This window comes from Macaca fascicularis, chromosome 11 (genome assembly GCF_037993035.2).
Source record: "Macaca fascicularis isolate 582-1 chromosome 11, T2T-MFA8v1.1".
NCBI lineage: Eukaryota > Metazoa > Chordata > Mammalia > Primates > Cercopithecidae > Macaca > Macaca fascicularis.
The window spans coordinates 55,509,194-55,533,358 of record NC_088385.1 but is presented as its reverse complement, the minus strand read 5'-3'; the positions used below and the strand labels follow the sequence as shown (position 1 = coordinate 55,533,358).

Genomic DNA, 24,165 nt, shown 5'->3' with positions numbered 1-24,165 from the left:
TAGTTGCTTTATGTTCCCATATACGAAAGAGCCCCACCATTTGATTCTGTTTTTCAGTTTCTGACAACCTCACCTACTTTCTCTTTCAAGTTCATCTGCCCCATTTTTATTTTATTTATTTTTTAGACGGAGTCTCGCTTTGTCACCCAGGCTGGAGGCTGGGGTGCAGTGGCGCGATCTCGGCTCACTGCGACCTCCGTCTCCCGGGTTCAAGCGATTCTCCTGCCTCAGCTTCCCGAGTTCCTGGGACTACAGGCGCACGCCACCACGCCCGGCTAATTTTGTATTTTTAGTAGAGACCAGGGTTTCGCCATATTGACCAGGCTGGTCTCGAACTCCTGACCTCGTGATCCGCCTGCTTCGGGCTCCCAAAGTGCTGAGATTACCGACGTGAACCACCGCGCGCGGTCCATCTGCCCCATTTTATATCACCACTGCAGTCACAAACTAAGTTCTCCTAAGAACCACCAAGCGGCGCGTGGGCGGGCGCCTCATACCACTACAATTGCGACCTCACAACCTAACCCCGGGCGCCAACGCTCAATCCGGTTCTCGCGGGAAGATTCATGGTTTTTAAGCGAGAACTTCTAAGCCCACGCCACCTCCCAAGGGTCACGTGACGCGCCTGCGTCCTCGCCTCAAGGTTTTTTTCTCGTCGCATATTGGCTGTTAACTCGGCTACGGGGTGTCGCGAGGTGCATTCCGGAAGTAGGTCCTTTGACTTTTGCTTTCTTTACGGAAGAGAGTCACAACCCGGCGGTCGACGCTTAGCGGAAGTTCGTCAAGTCGCAGTTGCCCCCGCACAGCGGATGTGGGTCGCTACTTAGGTGACGCTGGGAAGTGTTTGCAGCCTCCGCCGCTGCCTTCTGGTTGAAGCATTATGGAGGGAGACAGGAAGAACAACAACAAACGGTGGTATTTCACTCGAGAACAGCTGGAAAATAGCCCATCCCGTCGATTTGGTGTGGACCCAGATAAAGAACTTTCTTATCGCCAGCAGGCGGCCAATCTGCTCCAGGACATGGGGCAGCGTCTTAACGTGTATCCTTGCGGCCTAGGCCTTCGGCCTTTGAGTTGGTCCCGCCATGCTCTGGCGTCTAGGTCTCAGGCTCTGGTGGGGGACGAAAGTGGGGAAGAAGGTGGGCAGAAGCTGGATGTCTAGTTGGGAGAGCCCACGATGGGGCGGGCTGAAACTCAGTTCGCGCTAGGGAAGCGAGGCGGAGTTGATTTCCCGCTCGCTCACCCGTGCCACCAACCTTGCTGGGCATTCGTATCCTTCCCGGCTTCGTGTTTTAACCAGCCCTTCCAACTCTCTCTTCATTGTGTTCTGATCGGCTCTGGTGACGTTAAGTTTCTCATTTTCCGCTGTGCCCTAGGGGTTTGGGTCTGGCAGAGGTTTCTCTGTTGAGGGCTGCTTCCGAAACCTAGTGTGTAAATTTCGAGAAATTCAGTACCTGAAAGTCTTATAAAGGGTGGTCTAGAATTAATGCCTCAGCCTTGGTCCAAAATCCATTCCTCATCTGCTAGCTGTTTAAGTGACCTGTCAAATTCTTGGTCGTCTTGTCTATAAAATGGGATGATACCTCTTGTGTTTGATTCTGTGTCCATCACAATGCTTTGCATTAAGATGCTCAATTAGTAGCTGCTGTTTTATAGAATTTCAGAGGAAAGATGTTAGTTTACGTTTGTAGGGGTTACCCACGAATCTAATGTTTTAAATCGTTTACAAAATACTGGGTCCTTAAGTTACTTAGAGTGGTGGTGTGTATTTCATTTTCTTTCTATTTCAAAAATGAGGTAACGGCCGGGTGCGGTGGCTCACACCTGTAATCTCTGCACTTCTGGGAGGCCGAGGCGGGTGGATCACCTGAGGTCAGGAGTTCGAGACCAGCCTGGCCAACATAATTAAACCCCTGTCTACTAAAAATACAAAAAATTACCCCGGCTTAGTGGCGGGCAGCTGTAATCCCAGCTAGTCAGGAGGCTGAGGCAGGAGAATCGCTTGAACCCGGGAGGCGGAGGTTGCAGTGAGCCGAGATCGCGCCACTACACTCCAGCTTGGGCAACAATAGTGAAACTCCGTCTCAGAAAAAAAAATTAAAAAAAAAATGAGGTATCCTCTCCCACATATTTTTGTTTGTCAGGAAATATACTTATTTTGTGGTGGAGAAAACTTGTATAGTTTTAAAGTTCTTTCCACTCTGTGTATGAAAATTTTCTTGGGTGCAGCTTCTATTTAAATGTGTGGCTGACAGTAATGTTTGTATCTTAAGGGTGTGTGCATCTCAAAATGGGTGTCTTTTTTATCGCCAGTTTGTTTCCTGCTGATGTCCAGATGTGTTTCCTAAGCATCCTATCAGTACGGAGTAAATCTTTTTGTTCGAAATTCTATTTCAGTGTATCCTTAAAACGCTTTCCTTTTTGTATGTGTGTTGTCATTAAGGTTGTCAGCCAGGCGCGGTGGCTCGCACCTGTAATACCAGCACTTTGGGAGGCCCAGGCGGGTCGATCACTTGAGGCCAGGACTTCAAGACCAGCCTGGCCAAAATGGTGAAACCCCGTCCCTACTAAAAATACAAAAATTAGCCATGTTTGGTGGCGAGTGCCTATAATCTCAGCTACTGGGGAAGCTGAGGCAGGAGAATCGCTCGAATTTGGGAGGCAGAGGTTTCAGTGAGCCAAGATGGTACCAGTGCACTCCAGCCTGGGCGACAGAGCGAGACTCTGCCCCCTCAAAAAAAGGCTGTTGTAATTTGGGACTGCATCATCTCTCTACCCCATATTGTCTACTGAAGTTTTTAGAAGTAAGGCATTTACAAGTTTTTTCTTCTTCTTCAGTTAATGAATTATCAGATCATTTCAGATGTTTCCTGTCCCGTGGATCACCACATGAGAAGGCTTGGTTGCCAGAGAGAAGTGGAACTGAAAATAATTTAGGCCGATTGTGGTGGCTCATGCCTGTAATCCCAGCACTTTGGGAGACTGAGGCGGGCGGATCACTTGAGGTCAGGAGTTCGACACCAGCCTGGCCAACAAGGTGAAACCCCATCTCTACTAAAAATACAAAAATTAGCCAGGCATGGTGGCCCAGCCGGTAGTCCCAGCTACTTGGGAGGCTGAGGCAGGAGAATTGCTTGATCCCAGGAGGTGAAGGTTTCAGCGAGCTGAGGTTGTGCCACTGCACTCAGCCTGGGTGACAGAACGAGACTCTGTCTGAAAAAAAAAAAAAGAAAGTAATTTAGTTGATGGAGTTTAGCAGGTGAGAGAGGTAGTGGAGACATACCTATGGGCCAGATCAGGGTGGGCGCTGTAAATCATATTAGATTATAGATATCTGCCACCATGCCTGGCTAATTTTTGTGTTTTTAGTCAAGGAGGGGTTTCGCCATGTTGCCCAAACTGGTCTCAAACTCCTGACCTCAGGTGATCCACCTGCCTCTGCCTCTACCCAAAGTCCTGGGATTACAGGTGTGAACCACCGTGCCCAGCCAGGCCTTATAAATTGGTTTTTTTTTTTTTTTTGGAGGTGGAGTTTTGTTCTTGTTGCCCAGGCTGGAGTGCAATGGTGTGATCTTGGCTCTCCGCAACCTCCGCCTCCCGTTTCAAGCGATTCTCCTGCCTCAACCTCCCGAGTAGCTGGGATTACAGGCATGCCCCACCACGCCCAGCTAATTTTCTATTTTTAGTAGAGACGGGGTTTCTCCGTGTTGGTCAGGCTGGTCTCGAACTCCTGACCTCAGGTGATCTGCACCCCCTTCGGCTTCCCAAAGTGTTGAGATTACAGGAGTGAGCCACCGCACCCGGCCGCCTTATATAGTTTTTTTAAAACTCTGTCTAGATCCATGCATCTTGATATGTTTGTTTATTCATTCAGTACATTTATATTAAATATTTGTTATGTGTAAGCCATTGTAATAAGTGTCAGTTGGTGATTAGTAATTTGGTGAAAGAAAACAGACATATTCTTTGATTTGGAGAGATAAGTATGATTTTCATTTAGTAGCATCTACTTGCTTGGCCATTTCATCCTTTTGGGAGGGAGATAGAGGTTATCTTTTCCAGAATTATACCTGCCTGTTTTTGGATCTTAACTTGAACTCTTCAGCTCGCAATTGACTATCAACACTGCTATAGTATACATGCATCGATTCTACATGATTCAGTCCTTCACACAGTTTCCTGGAAATGTAAGTATAATTTTTTTTTTTTTTTTAATGGTGTAATCCTTTTGTGATTGATTCCAACTACCTGTTCCATTTGTGGTTGGTCTTTGCTACTGAACTGTGACTTGAACTTTAGAATTTAGGGTTGATCAGTTTCATTATGCGCTGTGTTGCTGTTCTGAATCCAGCTTTTCATTTTTCCTGTTAAGTGTCTGCTTGTCTAGTGGATTTATAGTACATCCATGTCAATTCTCTAAAGTAGATTAGGCCGGGTGCAGTGGCTCACAACTGTAATCCCACACTTTGAGAGACGGAGATGGGAGGATCACTTGAGCCCAGGAGTTCAAAACCAGCCTGGGCAACATAATGAGACCTAATTTCTACAAAATATCAAAACAAAAACAAAAACCAAGTAGCTGGGTGTGGTGGTATGCATCTGTGGTCTCAGCTACTCCAGAGGCTGGCAAGAGGATTGCTTGAACTCAGGGAGTTGAGGATGCAGTGAGCCAAGATCGAGTCACTGCACTCCAGCCTGGGCATCAGAGTGAGACCCTGTCCCCAAAAAAACCCCCAAAAACAGATTATCAGACATCTAAAGTCAACATTTTGAGATTGGAGGAGTAACATTAAAGGGGAAATCATGTGTAATTTAGGTATAGCTTTATTTTTCTTGCTGGGGCAGGGAGACAGGCAGGGTCTTGCCCTGTTGTCCATGGTGGAGTGCAGTGGTTTGATTATAGTTCATTGCAGCCTTAACCTTCTGGTCTCAAGCAGTCCTCCTGCCTTAGCCTCCCAAGTGACTGGGACCACAGGCCTGCCACCATCCCTGGCAATTAAAAAAATTTTTTTGTGGAGATAGGGTCTCCCTATGTTGCCCAGCCTGGTCTCAAACTCCAGGGCTCAAGGGATCCTTCCGCCTCCACCTTCTAAAATGTTGGGATTACAGGCATAAGCCGCCATTTGTGGTGTTAATTTTGAAGTAGTTTATAAAATATGGTCACAGCAAAAGAAGTAAATGTAAGTTACTTAGATTTTCCAAAAGCCTTTGATAAAATTCCAGTCAGCAGTTGGAGGGGAAGGTACATTATGTAATAATAACTGGGAAAATGACTTTTAAGAACATGAAAAATAGGTTATGCGTGGTGTCTCATTCTTATGTATAATCACAGCACTTTGGGAGGTCCAAGTGGGAGGATTGATTGAGCCCAGGAGTTTGAGACCAGCCTGGGCAACATGGTAAGATCCCATTTTTACAAAAAAAAAGAAAAAGGTAAAAAAAATTTTTAAAAGAACATGAAGAATAAAATAATACTAATAAAGAAATTGTATTTTTTTGTACGGAATTATAAATAGTGATCTTTTCATTGTTGCTATTTGAAATGGTCCTATTTAACATTATTATAAATGACTTGGAAGTGAATGCATAGTGATATCCCAGTTTTAGGAACGACTATATTTACTTAATAGAATGCTAGGGTAATAGGGATAAACTTGAGTACTTCATATGCATTGATTTTTTTTTTTTTTTGAGATGGAGTTTCGCTCTTGTTGACCAGGATGGAGTGCAATGGCATGATCTCAGCTCATTGTAACATCTGCCTTGCAGATTCAAGCAGTCCTCTTTCGTCAGCCTCCCAAGTAGCTGGGATTACAGGCATGTGCCACCACACCTGGCTAATTTTTGTATTTTTAATAGAGACAAGGTTTCACCATGTTGGTCAGGCTGGTTTTCAACTCCTGACCTCAGGTGATCTGCCTGCCTCGGCCTCCCAAAGTGTTGGGATTCCAGGTGTGAGCCACCGTACCGGCTATATAGTTTATATGGATTTGTGAGTCAAATATTTCACTCCTTTTTTTTTTTTTTTTGAGACAGAGTCTTGCTCAGTCACCCAGGCTGGAGTGCAGTGGTGCGATCTCATCTCACTGCAAGCCCTGCCTCCCGGGTTCACGCCATTCTCCTGCCTCAGCCTCCTAAGTAGCTGGGACTACAGGCGCCCGCCATTACGCCCAGCTAATTTTTTTGTATTTTTAGTAGAGACGGGGTTTCACCGTGTTCGCCAGGATGGTCTCGATCTCCTGACCTCGTGATCCGCCCGTCTCGGCCTCCCAAAGTGCTGGGATTACAGGCATGAGCCACCGCGCCCGGCCGCTTTTTTTTTTTAAGGCAAAGTTATCCTGCTGGGTGCGGTGGCTTACACCTATAATCCCAGAACTTTGGGAGGCCGAGGCGGGCGGATCACCTGAGGTCGGGAGTTTGAGACCAGCCTGAGCAACATGGAGAAACCCCATCTCTGCTAAAACAAAAATTAGCCAGACATGGTGTCTCATGCCTGTAATCCCAGCTACTCAGGAGGCTGAGGCAATCACTTGAACTGGGGAGGCCGAGGTTGTGGTGAGCCGAGATTGCTATTGCACTCCAGCCTAGGCGACAAGAGCAAACCTCTGTCTCAAAAAGAAAAAGGTTATGCCTTTGAGGATGCTTATTTCATATCCTTAGAATGGTGGGTTTTCAGATTTTTTGTAATTTTTTTAATGCTGTAGAAAGAGAGTCTATGAAGCTGGACATAGCTCCTGAAATGTAAGAAACTGGCAGAAAAAGTATTGGGAGTAACTGCACAGGAAACTTTTTGGATTTGTGAACTAAGATTTTTGCTAATGATCCACCCTGGCTGGCCTTCTTCTGCCCTTAGCCCCTGTACCTCTAGTTATGCCCTGGAGCCGTGCTCTGGCTTTGATTGCAGGGAGTATACCCTTCTTATTAAGAGAGAGAGAAGCCTGTTAGCATTTAACGAGGCTATCTGATAACACCAGAGTAGAAGGTAGCGAGTAGTTACAAAGTGAAATTTGAAGAGGAAATTCCTAGCTGTTTTGCCAGTTCTGAAAGTTTTCTATACTTCCCTTTTATTATGATAAAGACTTGAAATCTGGGGTGAAGTAAATATCAAATCAAAAAAAGAAAATCTCAAATCATTTTGTCCACTCTTCATGTATAGGTTAATATATATTTTCCCCTGCTTTTATCTTTTATTAATTAATTAATTAATTAATTTATTTATTTATTTTTGAGACAGAGTCTTGCTCTGTCACCCAGGCTGGAGTGCAGTGGCGTTATCTCAGCTCACTGCAACCTCCACCTGCCAGGTTCAAGCGATTCTCCAGTCTCAACCTCCTAAGTAACTAGGACTACAGATACCCGCCACCACACCTGGCTAATTTTTGTATTTTTAGTAGACAGGGTTTCGCTATGTTGGCCAGGCTTGTCTCAAACTGCTGACCTTGTAATCCGCCCGCCTCATCCTCCCAGAGTGCTGGGATTACAGATGTGAGCCACTGTGCCTAGCCTTGTATTTTTAATTATATCTTTTTTTTTTTGAGACCCGGAGTCTTGCTCTTTCCCCCAGGCTGGATTGCAGTGGCATGATCTCAGCTCACTGCAACTTCTGACTCCTGGGTTCAAGCAATTCTCCTGCCTCAGCCTCCCAAGTAGCTGGGATTACAGGCGCCCGCCCCCACACCCAGCTAATTTTTGTATTTTTAGTAGAGACGGGGTTTCACCATCTTGGCCAGCGTGGTCTTGAATTCCTGACCTCATAATCCACCCGCCTCGGCTACCAAGTGCTGGAATTATAGCCATGAGCCACCGTGCCAGGCCGTATCTTTTTATTTCTTTTTTTTTTTTTTTTTTTTTTTTTTGAGACGGGGTCTAGCTCTGTCCCCAGGCTGGAGTGCAGTGGCCCGATCTCGGCTCACTGCAAGCTCCACCTCCCGGGTTCACGTCATTCTCCTGCCTTAGCCTCCCGAATAGCTGGGACTACAGGCGCCTGCTACCATGCCTGGCTAATTTTTTTTGTATTTTTAGTAGAGATGGGGTTTCACCATGTTAGCCAGGATGGTCTTGATATCCTGACCTTGTGATCCTCCTACCTCGGCCTCCCAAAGTGCTAGGATTACATGTGTTAAGCTTAACAAGGACAGAAATTCCCTTTTTTGTATATTCTCTAAAGCAACTTCAGTAAACTTATTGAATGAATGGATGATCTGGTAATTATCCAATATAGAGAGATTCTTTAAAACTTTTTTTTTTTTTTTTTTTTGAGACGGAGTCTCACTCTGTTGCCCAGGCTGGAGTGCAGTGGCGCCATCTCGGCTCACTGCAAGCTCTGCCCCCTGGGTTCACGCCATTCTCCTGCCTCAGCCTCCTGAGTGGCTGGGACTACAGGTGCCTGCCACTGCACCTGACTCATTTTTTGTATTTTTAGTAAAGACAGGGTTTCACCATATTAGCCAGGATGGTCTCGATCTCCTGACCTCATGATCTTCCCGTCTCGGCCTCCCAAAGTGCTGGGATTATAGGCCTGAGCCACTGCCCCCAGCCTCAAACATTTTATATATATTTATTTTTTAGAGACAGGAGATCTCGCTCTGTTGCCCAGTCTGGTCTCAAATTCCTGGCCTCAAGCTGTCCTCCCACCTCAGTCTCCCAAAGTGCTAGGATTGCGGCATGGGCCACTGCACTTGGCTAGTATAGGGATATTCTTTTGAATGTCATGACCTTTTTCAGAATCCATTGATTAATATGAAGTTGTGGATCCTTTTTAGAGGATTGATTTTAGGCACATTTTGGAATCAACAGATTCTAGATTTAATATCATCTTTTAACATGTTAATTCTAAATTTAGCTGTGATGAATCCAAATTTAAATGTGAGAGGACTTAATACATTAAGTGTGGTCTAATAATAAATGTGGCATTGATATGTTATATATCCTGTCAAGTTGTCAGGCATTTGTGTGTGTGTGTGTGTGTTTCTTGTTACAAAGGTATAGGCTGGGTGCGGTGACTCAGGCCTGTAATCCTAGCACTTTGGGAGGCCGAGTTGGGTGGATCATTTGAGGTCAGGAGTCAAGACCATCCTGGCCAACATGGTGAAACCCCGTCTCTATTAAAAATGCAAAAATCAGCTGGGCATGGTGGCATACACCTGTAGTCCCAGCTACTCACTCGGAAGGCTGAGGCAGGAGAATCGCTTGAACCCGGGTGGTGAAGGTTGCAGTGAGCTGAGATCACATCATTGCACTCCAGCTTGGGCGACACAGTGAGACTCCATCTCAAAAAAAAAAAAAAAAAACAAAAAACCCCAAAAGTATTATAATAAATTCCCATGGTAAAAATTAAGACAGTACAGAAATATATGTGGAAAGTGAAAACTACTCTGTAATCCCACCCAGAGATAACCATTGATAAAGGTTTTGTATATAGTGGCCCAGATATTTTTCTGTGCACATAAACTAGCATTTATGTATTTCTATTAAAAAATCACATCTTGCTATGCTACTGTTGCACAGCTTGCCTTTATCATGTAACAGTGTGTATCGGACATCTTTCCATATTTCTCATTATTATTATTTTTTGGATTTCTTACTATTTTAAATTGCCAGATGGTATCTGTGTAGTTACTGTAGGTTATTTAAGCAGCTCTTTGTTGATAGCTATTTGGGTTGTTCTAGTTTATTATATTGTATGTTATGTTTCATGGGATAGTCTTGTGTGTATATATATAGTGCACTTATAGAAGCATTTTAATATAAGTTCCTATAGGTGGAATTGCTGTGCCCCAAGTATATATAAAAATTTTTGTAGTGTCAGTTTGCCCTATGAAAGATTATACATTATACGTTGTTTCCAGCACTATAGGTGAGGGTCCTTTTCTTTCCACCCTAACAAACAACATATATTCATTACTTTAAGAAACATTTATTGAATTCTTTTTTTTTTTCTTTTTCTTTTTTTTTTTGAGACACAGTCTCCTCTGTTGCCCAGGAGTGCAGTGGTGCCATAAATGAGTTTAGTTTTATTTTGGTTTTATTAGTTTATGCCTACTAGGAACTTTTAGTTCCTAGTAGACTTAAAACCTTAGTATAGTCTTTGACTTGTCCTTTTCCCCTTTGTTCAGTTAGTTATAGTCCCCCCTCCCCAAGATAGGGTTTTACTCTGTCACCTAGGCCAGGCTGGAGTGCAGTGGTGCAATCATATCTCACTGCAGCCTCCATCTGCTGGGCTCAAGTGATCCTCCTGCCTTACCAGGACTATAGTGCCACCAGGCCCAGTGAATTTTCCTTTTGATTTTTTGTAGAGATGAGGTCTTGCTATGTTGCTTAGGCTTGAGCTCAAGGGATCCTCCTGTCTCAGCCTCCCAAAGTGCTAGGATTACAGGCAAGAGTCTGCTCCCAGCCTATAAAGTCTTGCTAATTTTATAATGTTACCATTTTTTTCCTCTCCTTATAAATATATACTTTTGTTTTGTTTTGTTTTTTTTGAGATGGAGTCTCGCTCTGTCACCCAGGCTGGAGTGTAGTGGTGTGACCTTGGCTCACTGCAAGCTCTGCTTCCCGGGTTCGTGCCATTCTCCTGCCTCAGCCTCCCAACTAGCTGGGACTACAGGCACCCGCCACCACGCCCGGCTAATTTTTTGTATTTTTAGTAGAGACAGGGTTTCACCATGTTAGCAAGGATGGTCTCGATCTCCTGACCTCATGATCTGCCTGCCTTGGCCTCCTAAAGTGCTGGGATTACAGGTGTGAGCCACTGAGCCCAGCCTAAATATATACTTTTTAAATTATCATAAAATTGGAAGAGGACAGGAAATAGATAATCCTGTTAACATTTTAGAATATATCCCATTAGAATTTTTTCTTTGTGTGCAAATACATGTACATATATTTAGTGCAGCTCTATTAGCTTTACAAAGTGATGCCTGTGTTTCTTTTTTCCTTTGTTTCTACTGCTAGTGTCTACTCTAAACTTTTTTTTTTTTTTGAGATAGAGTCTTGCTGTGCGGCCCAGGTTGGAGTGCAATGGCATGATCTTGGCTCATTGCAACCTCTGCCTCCTGGGTTCAAGCTATTCTCCTGCCTCAGCCTCCCAAGTAGCTGGGACCACAGGCGTGCACCACCGCTCCTGGCTAATTTTTGTAATTTTAGTAGAGATGGGCTTTTACCATGTTGGCCAGCCTGTTCTTGAACTCCTGACCTCAGGTGATCTGCCCACCTCGGCCTCCCAAAGTGCTGGGATTACAGGCATCAGCCGCCATGCCCGGCCTACTCTAAACTTTTTAGAATCATTTTTTCTATATTTTAAAATAATTTTTAAAAAACAGAGACAGGGTCTCACTGTGTTACCCAGGCTGATCTCGAACTTTGAGCTCAAGTGATTCTCCTGCTTTGGCCTCCCAAAGTACTCTAAACTTTATGTCCTAATGCCTAAATTATTATTTAAGTTAACTTTCATTTTATTTTTTGAGACAGTACTGCTCTGTTGCCCAGGCTGGTGTACAATGGCATGATATTGGCTCACTTGAACCCCTGCCTCCTGGGTTCGGGCAGTTATTCTTAAGTGGGACTACCCTACTAGAAGACTCCCTAGTGGTGGTGTGTGTCACCATGCCTGGCTAATTTTTGTGTTTTTAGTAGAGATGGGGTTTCACCATGTTGGCCAGGCTGGTCTTGAATTCCTGACTTCAAGTGATCCGCCGCCTCAGCCTCCCAAAATGCTGGGATTACAGGCGTGAGCCACGACACGCAGCCTGAATTAACTTTTAATGTATCCCATCCTTTTCTCCTAGTTCTACCTACCACCAGATTACTCCTTCTAAATATTACTTTGTTTTAAAAATTTATTTTTATTAATTATCATATGTACATAATAGTTACATACATTTGTCATAAACATTTTTTAAACTGTTTTTCAAAATCTTTAGTGTCACTCTTGTTAAGAATCTTGGCTGGGTGAGGTGACTCACACCTGTAATCCTAGGAGTTTGGGAGGCAGAGACAGGAGAATCACTTGAGCCCAGGAGTTTGAGCAGCCTGGACAATGTAGGGCGACCCCATCTCTATTAAAAATAAAAATAAATTAACTGGGTGTGGTAGCGTGTGCCTGTGATCCCAGCTACTTCAAAGGCTGAGATGGGAATATATCAGCCTTCCACAGGTTGAGTGAAACTGTGATTATGACACCACTGCACTGCAGTTGGGTGACAGAGTGAGATGCTGTCTCAAAAAAAAAAAAAAAAGAAAAAAAATTTGTGTTCCACATCCGATTATCTAATTTATTTAACTACTCAGTTTAGTGTTGAAAATGTGCTTTATTCCCTGATCAAAATACCTTTGTTCATACCCATTTTTCTCTGATCCTGTTTTGTTTATCCTAAAGTCTGAGGAATATATATGTAGTATGCTTCATATTCATCTGAAACAAATGTGAAGGAAATGAATCACTATGTTTACTTAAAACAATTCTTTTTAATGTGTGTATGGAGATGGAGTCTCTCACTGTGTTGCCCAGGCTGGTCTCGGACTTCTGGGCTCAAGTGATCGCCCGCCTCTGCTTCCCAAAGTGCTGAGATTATAGACTTTGAACCACTGTACCTGGCCTAAAAAAATTTTGTTTTAAATTATTTTTGTCTCCTATGGTCTTGTCTGAAATGATTACTATGAGTTGAATTTGTGGAGAAAAACTTATTCTAGAAAAGTATGGCATAGATGACATCAGAGTTACAAATAAGTATTAGAATATCAGTTCTAGTCAGTAAAATGAAATATATGTTTAAATTCTGTAAAATTATTTATGTATTTCTTTGACTCCTGGTGAATTATAGCTCTTAACATTACCATCTTTGATTCATTGAAATATTCTTAATATTCAAGAAAAGTTCTACTTCCTGAAGTTTCCAAGATCACCAGGCTACATTTATGTCATATTGCTCTAATCTTTTATAAAGTTTGTTATCTACTTGTGTATTGACTTCAATTTTTCCCTCTTAATGCTTTTTATAAATAATGCCTTGCATATAATGCCATGCTTTGTATTTTTGAAAGATTTGATATGTATAAGTAATTGAGATGCAATTCACATACAATTAAATTCATTTGTTTAAATTATATAGTTCACTGGTTTTTAGTATATGCACAAAATTGTGCAACTATCAACACAATCTAATTCCAGAACATTTACATCACCCCTCACCTATTAGCAGTTATTCCTATACTCCCCTCTCCCCAGCTCCTGGCAACCACTAAACTTTTTCTCTATATGGATTTGTGTATTCTGGACGTTTCAGTTTACTCCTTAAAAGACGTATTGAGTGATTTGATACAAACTTAATAAAGAATCTCATTTTAAATAGAAAACTGTCTGTTTACATCTAGTAGCTTCTCCCATAGATAGCTTTTAATGAGAGTTTGTCAAATAATTGGTGTTTAGAAGTGACATGGATTAATGGATAGGAGAGGGGAAGATGCTAGAAGCTGGGGGGAAAGGGTAAAGAGGTGACAAAGTCGAGGCAAGTAAATAACTTGATTTGAGACTTAGCTCCTCTTTGGATCTATCTTGATCTATAAATGAATACATTGGTAATAAATATGATTTATTTTCTCTTCATTCAGTCTGTGGCTCCAGCAGCCTTGTTTCTAGCAGCTAAAGTGGAGGAGCAGCCCAAAAAATTGGAACATGTCATCAAAGTAGCACATACTTGTCTCCATCCTCAGGAATCCCTTCCTGATACTAGAAGTGAGGTAGGAGATTAATTACCCATCTGTTTTTCTTAATCTTTTTCTTTCTTTTTTTTACCGTACTCCCAAGCATGCCAGGATCTTTATATATTTTGATGCAACTTAATTTTATAACTTTGATTTATTGAAGTTTGATTTGGGGTTATTAAAAGAACCTTTTAGTGTTTGTGTTTTCCTTAACAATAAAAATTCAGGCTGGGTATGGTGGTGGCTCACACCTGTAATCCTAGCACTTTGGGAGGGTAAGGTGGGAGAATCACTTTAGGCCAGAAGTTCAAGACCAGCCTGGACAACATAGCAAGACCCTGTCTCTATGGAAAAAAAAAAAAAAAAGCCAGATGTAGTGGCTCATGCCTGTAATCCCAACACTTTGGGAGGCTGAGGCAGGACAATTGCTTGAGTCCAGTTCAAGACCAGCTCTGGCAACAAAGTGAAACATCCTTTTTACAAAAAAAGAAAAAAAAAAAAACCTGGACATGCTGGCTCACATCTTTAGTCCCAGCTACTTGGGAGACTGAGGTGGGAGGGTTGCTTGAGCATGGGATGTTGAGGCTGCAGTGAGCCATGATCATACCACTGCAGGCAACAGTGCCAGGACCCTGTCTGAAAAACAAAATGAAACATAAATTTTATGGCAAAAGTTGTGTATTTGTTGCAGTAAAATTTGAAAATACAGAAAAATGAAGAAGAAAGTATTTCTCAGATAAATTCTAGACCAATGGTCCCAGACGTTTTTTGGCACCCAGGACTGGTTTCATGGGAGACAGTTTTTACATGGACAGAGAGAGGGTGGGATTGGAGATGGTTTTGGGATGATTCAAGCACATTACATTTATTGTTCATTTTATTTGTTATTATTATATTGTTATACATAATGAAATAATTATATAACTCACCATAATGTAGAATCAGTGGGAGCCCTAAGCGTCTCTCTCTCTTTTTTTTTTTTGAGACGGAGTCTCGCTTTTGTCACCAGGCTGGAGTGCAGTGGCGCGATCTTGGCTCACTGCAACCTCCGCCTCCCGGGTTTAAGTGATTCTGCTGCCTCAGCCTCCCGAGTAGGTGGGACTACAGGTGCATGCCACCACACCTAGCTTATTTTTGTATTTTTAGTAGAGACAGGGTTTCACCATGTTGGCAGGCTGGTCTTGATCTCTTGACCTTGTGATCTGCCTGCCTCAGCCTCCCAAAGTGCTGGAATTACAGGCGTGAGCCACTGCCCCCGGCCACCCTGAGCTTCCTTTCCTGCAACTAGATGGTCCCGCCTGGGGGTGATGGGAGACAGTGACAGATCATCAGGCATTAGATTCTCATAAAAAGCAGCAAATTAGATCCCTTGCGTGGGCAGTTCACCACAGGGTTCAAGCACTCCTATAAGAATCTAATGCCATGGCTGATCAGACAAGAGGCGGAGCTCAGGTTGGGCAATGTGAATGATGGGAAGCGGCTGTAAATACAGATGAAGCTTCACTCACTCGTCTGCCGCTCAACTCCTGCTGTGCGGCTTAGTTCATGACAGGCCATGGACCCCCTGTTAGAGAGACAACTGAAGCACAGGTATACTAATGAACCACTGTTATTTGTGGTTTCTTTTGTATAAATAGCTATGTGTGCATGTATTTTGTCTCTGGTTTTGTTTTTGTTTGCTTCCTATATCCCAAATATTTTCCCATCTGATGGATTCTCTACTTTTTAAAAATGTCTGGCTAGTATTTGATGACATATATGTGAATGTATGTAGTTTTAACCATTCTCCATGAAGAAGTCTAGACAGTTTTAGCTTTTCATCACTATAAATGTTATGAAAAATATTCTTTTTTTTTTTTTTTTTGAGACAAGGTCTCGCTCTGTTGCCCTGGCTGGAGTCCAGTAGTGTGATCATGGCTCATTGTGGCCTCGACCTCCCGGGCTCAGTGATCCCGCCGACCTCAGCTTCCTGAGTGGCTGGGACTAGGTGTGTGCCACCATGCCTAGCTAGTATTTGTAGAGATGGGGTTTCACCATGTTGCCCAGGCTGTTCTCGACGTCCTGAGCTCAAGTAATCCACCCCGTTGGCTTCCCAAGTGCTGGGATTACAGGCGTGAGCCACTGCACCTGGCTGAAAAGTATTGTTATAAATTTTTGTTATGGATTCTTAAATTAGTAGTGTTACTAGTTATTTTTTTAACTTTTTTTTTTTTTTTTTTTTCCCGAGTTGGGAGTTTCGCTCTTGTTGCCCAGGCTGGAGTGCAGTGGCGTGATCTTGGCTCACCACAACCTCTTCTTCGCAGATTCAAGCGATTCTCCTGCCTCAGCCTCCCTAGTAGCTGGGATTACAGGCATGTACTACCACGCCTGGCTAATTTTGTATTTTTAGTAGAGACGGGGTTTCTCCATGTTGGTCAGACTGGTCTTGAACTCCCGACCTCAGGTGATTCGCCCGCCCCAGCCTCCCAAAGTGCTGGGATTACAGGTGTGAGCCACTGCTCCTGGTCTATTTTTTTAACTTAAAGAAAATTATAAAAATTACTTATGCTTATGATAAAAGAATTCAAACACTTAAGAAACATTTAAAGTTAAAGTTGGCCTTTTCTCCTAGGAAGATAGTGCCAATTACTGTTTGATATGTATTCTTTCAGATCTTTATCCTGCACATGTACACAGGGCTTTTTTTGTTTTCTTCCATCCTTTTTTGACTTTATTAAAGAAGGAAAAGGCTGGACATGGTGGCTCATGCCTGTAATCCCAGCGCATTGGGAGGCTGAGATGGGAGGATTGCTTGAGCCCAGGAGTTCAAGACCAGCTTGGGCAACATGGTAAAACCCCTTCTCTACCAAAAATACAGAAATTAGCTGGGCATGGTGGTGCATGACTGTGGTCCCAGTTACTCGGGAGGCTGAGGTGGGAGGATTGCTTGAGCCTGGGAGGCAGTGGTTGCAGTAAGCTGAGATGGCACCATTACACTCTAGCCTTGGTGACAGAGCCAAACTCTAAAAATAAAATAAGATGTAAATAAAATATATAAAATAAAATAGAAGGAAAACTCTCTCCTGCTTTTAGAAGCCAGTGATTGGGGAGTGATGATAAATTGAGAGGTCTGACACTTGTAAGCGATTGGAGAAAAATAATGTATTTGTGGTGAGACTACATTATTTAAGTCTCTTACAATGAATGTGCGGCTTGTCCTTTATGAAATAAATAAATGGAATTGTGTGTTTTCTTCTGATCATGTTGTAGAAAGATTTTTTGGGTGGCAGGGGAGATTTTTGTTTGTTTTTAGTAATAGTCCTTCCTAATAATGTTTGCATAGCAGTGTCTTCATTCGTTTTTCTGTTTAAGCCATACCAGTAGCTCTTGTGGAAAGAGTGATTGCTCTGGACTTTGTTTAGGTTTGAGACTAGTAAATGCCATTGGTCTATAGAATTGAGTTAACAAAATTAAACAAAAATAAAATAATCCACACTTTTTTCTTCTCGAAAGTGTATTTATGTAACTTCTCACCTGAGTCTGCAGTTCTTGTGAGTTGGTTAGGGAGATGTTTTCTCCTCTATATGGAAAGGAGAAACTAGTATAGTTTTAAGTCCTTATTGACATATTCAAATCATAAAGTTATGAAAAGGGGGATCTTGATCCAGACCCCAAGAGAAGGTTCTTGGATTTCATGCAGGAAGGAGTTCAAGTTGCGTCACAGAGTGCAGTGAGAAGATAGTCGATTGAAAGCTATGCAGTTACAGAGTAGGGAGTCCTCAGAAAGCAGGAGAAGGAATGTTTCATCTTTGTTTTAAGCATTTCTTTTTTTTTTTTTTTTATTAAATTTTAGTTTTTGAGACAAAATCGTACTCTTGTTGATCAGACTGGAGTACAGTGGCACGATGGTGGCTCAGTGTATCCTTGACCTGCCTGGGCTTAGTTGCTCCTCACACTTCAGCATGCCAAATAGTTGGGACTACAGGCACACACCACCATACCCCGCTAATTTTTCTATTTTTTTGTAGAGACAAGATTTTGCCATGTTGCCCAGACTGGTCTCTACTCATGGGTTCAAGCTACCAGCCTGCCTCAGCCTCTCAAAGTGCTGAGATTACAGGTGTGAGCCACTGTGCCCAGCCTCTTAAGCATTTCTTATATAGGCATCTTCTCTGTGTAAAAGCTAAGCTATGTCTACATGCAAGTGGGTTGACATTGTGACAAAATGTATTATTTTGTTGATTTAAAGAAAACGATCTTTGGCATTTTAGTGTGTAAGCACATCAAAGCATAACTATATTTAAAAAGCATATATTTTGTGCTTTCAAGATATCTGGACATTTTGTTGTTGTTGTAGTTTGTTCTTGCAGGCATTATTAAGCTACTTCCTTAGCTGCAAATGTCTTATGACCATGGGTCATGACTTGCAAGGAATGTGCCTTGGTAGTTGTAAGATGAAGATGATTTTTAAAATGATGTTACCATGGCTATCCTGGGTTCCTGTTTCCTTAAGAGAAAGCGAACTGTAATTTAGGTCTTTTAACTACTGACCCAGGTCTCATTTTCTTAGAGCTCTAGACCAGTACTGTCCAATAGAAATATAGTGGGAGCCACATATTTAATTTAAAATTTTTAACTTTTCATTAAATTTCATTAAAATCCTAGTTTTTAAAAAAGAAAACTATATATATAATATACAATAAAATGATTATATATAAAGTATATATTTAACATATAAATGTATAATGCAATAGATATTTGACATAAATACATATATTTAACCCAGTATGTCTAATACATGGGCATTTTAGCATATAATCAATGTTAAAAAGTTATTAATGGGTTATTTTACTTTTTTTTTTTTTTTTTTTTTGAGAGACTCGTTGTGTTGTGCAGGCTGGAGTGCAGTGGTGTGATCTCGGCTTATGGCAACCTCGGCCTCCCAGGTTCAAGTGATACTCGTGCCTCAGCTCCCAAAGTAGTTAGGACTATAGGTGTGCACCACCATGCCCAGCTAATTTTTTTTTTTTTTTTTTTTTAAGATGGAGTCTTGCTTTGTCACCCAGGCTGGAGTGCAGTGGCGCAGTCTTGGCTCACTGCAACCTCCACCTTCTGGGTTCAAGTGATTCTCCTCCCTCAGTCTCCTGAGTAGCTGGGACTACAGGCATCTACCACCATGCCCGGCTAATTTTTTTTGTATTTTTAGTAGAGACGGGGTTTCACCATGTTGGTCAAGCTGGTCTTGAACTCCTGACCTCGTGATCTGCCCACCTTGGCCTCCCAAAGTGCTTGGATTACAGGTGTGAGCCACCGCGCCTGGCCTAATTTTTGTATTTTAGATAGAGACAGGGTCTCGCTATGTTGCCCAGACTGGTCTTTATCTCCTGGACTCAAGTGATCTGCCAACCTCGGCCTCCCAAAGGCTGGGATTATAGGCATGAGCCACCCTGCCCAGCTCTACTTTTTAAAATTTTTTAGACGGAGTTTCTCTCTTGTTGCCTAGGCTGGAGTGCAATGGCGCAATTTTGGCTTACCACAATCTCCCCCTCCCCGGTTCAAGCGATTCGCCTGCCTCAGCCTCCCGAATAGCTGGGATTACAGGCATGCGCCACAATGCCTGGCTAATTTTTTGTATTTTTAGTTGAGACGGGGTCTCTCCATGTGGGTCAGGCTGGTCTTGAACTCCCGACCTGAGGTGATCCACTGGCCTCGGCCTCCCAAAGTGCTGGGATTATAGGCGTGAGCCACTGCGTCCAGCCAGCTCTGTTTTTTTGAGACAGAATCTCATTTTGTTGCCCAGGATAGAGTGCAGTGGCAAGATTATAGCCTCCTGCAGCCTCATACACCTGGGCTCAGGTGATCATTTCACCTCAGCCTTCCAAGTAGCTAGGACTATAGCTGCATGCGACCACTGCCAGCTAATTTTTATTTTTTTGTAGAGATGGGGGTCTTACCATGTTGCCCGGGCTGGTCTTGAACTCTTGACGTTCAAAGAATCCTCCCACACTGGCCTCCCTAAGTGTTAGAATTCCAGATGTGAGCAACCATGCCTCGCTACTTCTTTTATTTTTTCTTTTTTTGAGATGGAGTCTCGCTCTGTCGCCCAGGCTGGAGTGCAGTGGCATGATCTCAGCTCACTGCAACCTCTACCTCCCGGGTTTAGGCAATTCTCTGCCTCAGCCTCCTGAATAGCTGGGATTACTACCTGCATTCACTCTATGGAACAGGCCAAGGTTCACACCCACCATCACGCCCAGCTGGTTTTTTTTTTTTATTTTTATTTTTAGTAGAGACAGGGTTTCACCATATTGGCCAGGCTGGTCTTGAACTCCTAACCTCATGATATAGCCGCTTCAGCCTCCCTAAGTTCTGGGATTACAGGCATGAGCCACCGCACCTGGCCCATTCTTTATTTTTTAACTGTCTAAAAAATCCACTTTATTTTATGGTTATAGCACGTTTCAATTTAGACTAGCTACATTTCAAGTGATGAATGGCTACATGGGGCTAGTGGCTGTAGCTTTGTCTGGCAGAAATCTGAGCGAATTTTCTTATTACCTTTTCCTTTGAACTCTTTTGCTACTTTTTAGAAACCTAGCATGGACCCAAAGGGGAAGGTCTAATAGGAGTCAAATGTTTGATATCAATTAAATGCTTACAGTATTGTAGGAAGGTTCTGCAAATGTATTTTGGTGATGTTGAAAAATATATACTTTATGGCCAGGTGTGGTGGCTCACGCCTGTAATCCTAGCACTTTGGAAGGCTGAGGCGGTCGGATCACCTGAGGTCAGGGGTTCAAGACCAGCTTTGCCAATATGGTGAAACCCCGTCTCTACTAAGTATACAAAAATTAGCCGGGTGTGGTGGTGGGCGTCTGTAATCCCACCTACTCGGGAGACTGAGGCAGGAGAATTGCTTGAACCCGGGAGGCAGAGTTTGCAGTGAGCCGAGGTCATGCCACTGCACTCCAGCCTGAGCGGCAGAGTGAGACTTCCTCTCAAAAAAAAGGCTGGGTTCAGTGGCTCACGCCTGTAATCCCAGCACTTTGGGAGGCCAAGGTGGGCGGATCACCTGAGGTTGGGAGTTTGAGACCAGCCTGACCCACATGGAGAAACCCCGTCTCTACTAAAAATACAAAATTAGCCAGGCGTGGTGGTGCATGCCTGTAATCCCAGCTACTCAGGAGGCTGAGGCAGGAGAATTACTTGAACCCGGGAGGTGGAGGTTGCGGTGAGCCAAGATTGTCCCATTGCACTCCAGCCTGGGCAACAAGAGCAAAACTCCAACTCCAATATTGTCCCATTGCACTCCAACCTGGGCAACAAGAGCGAAACTACAACTCCAAAAAAAAAAAAAAAAAAAAAAAGAAAAGAAAAAAAATACATATTTTGAATTTTCTTATGTCTAAATCACAGAAACCATAAAACCTTAAATATTAGCCTGAAAATAAACCAAATATATGGTGCTTTTTCTGTAGCCATATCTAAAGTGTTATCTCTCAGCATACTACTTATTTATTTTATTTTATTTATTTTTTTTTTATTTTTATTTTTTGAGACGGAGTCTCGCTCTGTCACCCAAGCTGGAGTGCAGTGGAGCGATCCTGGCTCACTGCAAGCTCCGCCTCCTGGGTTCACGCCATTCTCCTGCCCCAGCCTCCCGAGTAGCTGGGACTACAGGCGCCCGCCACTGCGCCCGGCTCATTTTTTGTATTTTTAGTAGAGACGGGGTTTCACCGTGGTCTCGATCTCCTGACCTTGTGATCCGCCCGCCTCGGCCTCCCAAAGTGCTGGGATTACAGGCGTGAGCCACCGCGCCCGGCCCTTATTTTTTATTTTTATTTTTATTTTTTTTGAGACGGAGTCTCGCTCTGTCGCCCAGGCTGGAGTGCAGTGGCCGGATCTCAGCTCACTGCAAGCTCCGCCTCCCGGGTTCACGCCATTCTCCTGCCTCAGCCTCCCGAGCAGCTGGGACTACAGGTGCCCGCCACCTCCCCCGGCTAGTTTTTTTTTTTGTATTTTTTTAGTAGAGACGGGGTTTCACTGGGTTAGCCAGGATGGTCTCGATCTCCTGACCTCGTGATCCGCCCGCCTCAGCCTCCCAAAGTGCTGGGATTACAGGCTTGAGCCACCGCGCCCGGCCACTACTTACTTATTTATTTTTTAAAGAAAATCTGTACTGAATGGGCATAAGGGATAAAAATTGTGTTTCACAAAAAAATTAGCCGGGCGTAGTGGTGTGCTCCTGGAATCCCAGCTACTTGGGAGGCTGAGGCAGGGGAATTGCTTGACCCAGGGAGGTGGAGATTGCAGTTAGCCAAGATCATGCCACTGCACTCTAGCCTGGGTGACAGAGGGAGACTGTCTCAATAAATAAATAAATAAATAAAAGATTGTACTTCAGTTCTTAACTCTACCTCCTAACTCCACCCATGCCTTTTATTGTTTTGGTTTCCCTGGAAGGGATTGTTAGAATTGTTTATACTTTATATATTGTGCCTTTGTAGGGGATAATTTCTGTCTTCTCACTTTTAGGCTTATTTGCAACAAGTTCAAGATCTGGTCATTTTAGAAAGCATAATTTTGCAGACTTTAGGTAAGCTTATCTTCCTTTGAAACATTTTTTAAAATTATGCAATAAAATGATTTGATTTTAAATATTTGCTCAATAGGAAGAATATTTATTGGGAAAGTTCTCGTAGTGTCCCTCTGTTTCCAGATTATAGAGGTTGTAGAGCTGAGTTTAACTTTGGCCTGTTCCGTAGGGTGAATGCAGGTAATACAGCTGACCTTTGAAACAGCAGTCAGTGGGTTATTATTTTTTTCATTCTAGGGTTCATTATTTGCTTTTTAAGTTTTGGTGACTTTTACCCTCAAAAATTATGAAAACTATCTAAAGGATGTTTTTCCTTCCATGGATCGTTATGGGCTGTAACAACATTTGTTTTTAAAATGGTAACTAGTGTTTAGAACAACAGAGTGAAAGTGGGGGGACTTAAGCTTTAGTGGTTGCATGGGCAACTCTGATGATACTGTGTTATTATCTGTTATTTTCATCACATAGGCTGCCTTTAAAAGTTTAGAAAATATGAAAATACAGATGTTGTTTTTCCTTGTTCTTTTGGGCTATCATTTTTCTCTTAGGTAGGGTAAGGTTTCATGAGTTGTATGTCAAAGTTATTGGTGTAGGTACAATTTTTTTTGCACATATATATACATGATGAGTTCTTCAAAGTTTATTTCTCAAGTTAATTCTAGTTAACTTTTTTCTTAAAATACCTTCAAGTTATATTTCATGGGACAATGATATTTTTCTGGTGGAATAAATTTCTATTAATATTTTAATGTGGAAACCAGTAAGGTATAATTCACAATCAGTTATCCTTGTAGCATAATTTGTAAAATGTAAACTTCTTAATAGTTTTTTAACCAATTACTTTTTCTTTTAAGGCTTTGAACTAACAATTGATCACCCACATACTCATGTAGTAAAGTGCACTCAACTTGTTCGAGGTAAGGAATCCCAACTTATGAAGACTATCTCAAATTGTTTTCTCATTTAGAGGTTGTGGTTTGTGGCGGACAATACATAACAGTTCTGCTTTGGCCAAATTTAAAGGCCTACTTGGCTTAAATCACAATGAGTTGTTCTGATTTGATGTTTTTCTGTTGGGTTCTTACAAGTAATGTTTTTAGATGGTCTCTAGTTAAAGAGAGCTAACCCCTTGAGAATGTTTGTCAAAGTTGGGCAGGTTTTGAAGAGTTATTTAACAGCAATTTTAAGAAAGTCATGAGGAGTGGGTGATCTTATTTTAATTCTGGGGTTGATTAAAGGCCCCCTAGAGGATCATATAGAATTTATTTGGACTTTCTGTGATTTACAATCCCTTGAGAACTTTTCTTTTTAATTCTGATTTAACAATATTAGGTATAATTGAAAGAAACTCTCTTATTTAGTTTAAGTAGTATCAAGAATATCTGAACACTATTGTGCCTTTAAGTCCTTTTATGATTTTGTAGGCCAAACTGATAATTGGTCTTACTTTACATTTTACTAATATGTGTTTCATGTGAAAATCCCCAAATTTTCCCGAGTTCTTTATATTTGAAAGTATTTAAATGTTAAATTGAACAAGGATAAGATTAGAGATGGATGTATGTTAATATTGAGAAGACTGTGTCCTAAAGAAGATAAAAATTTGCTTTGTCACCCAGAACGGTTTGTTTTGGAAGAAGTTAAATTTTTTCATTGTAATATATTACATTATTTGATGATTTGGGGATTAAATCACAGGCTACTTAATTAAAAACTTTTTTTTTTGAGAGAGAGTTTTGCTCTTGTTGCCCACGCTGGAGTGCAGTGGGACAATCTCAGCTCACTTCAACCTCTGCCTCCCGGGTTCAAGCGATTCTCCTGCCTCAGCCTCCCGAGTAACTGGGATTACAGGCATGTGCCACCACACCCGGCTAATTTTGTATTTTTAGTAG

The 24,165-nt window shown here is 42.4% G+C and overlaps 1 protein-coding gene across 5 annotated transcripts in view; it reads left to right on the top strand.

The window, feature by feature from the left end:
- Positions 1-822: 822 nt before the first annotated feature.
- The window catches only part of CCNT1 (cyclin T1), a 34,379-nt gene continuing 11,036 nt past the window's right edge, over positions 823-24,165 (top strand). For 3 of the 5 annotated variants that reach the window (XR_012420185.1, XM_005570717.5, XM_074006755.1), the window contains exons 1-5: positions 823-1,041; positions 4,106-4,187; positions 13,606-13,734; positions 22,213-22,273; positions 23,128-23,190. Coding sequence is in view for 2 of the 5 variants with exons in the window: in XM_005570717.5 (XP_005570774.2) it covers positions 881-1,041; positions 4,106-4,187; positions 13,606-13,734; positions 22,213-22,273; positions 23,128-23,190 (496 nt within the window). In the remaining 3 variants the exon portion in view is untranslated. The remainder of the gene's footprint in view (positions 1,042-4,105; positions 4,188-13,605; positions 13,735-22,212; positions 22,274-23,127; positions 23,191-24,165) is intronic. The other 2 variants (XM_045365155.3, XM_074006756.1) reach the window with 1 other exon arrangement.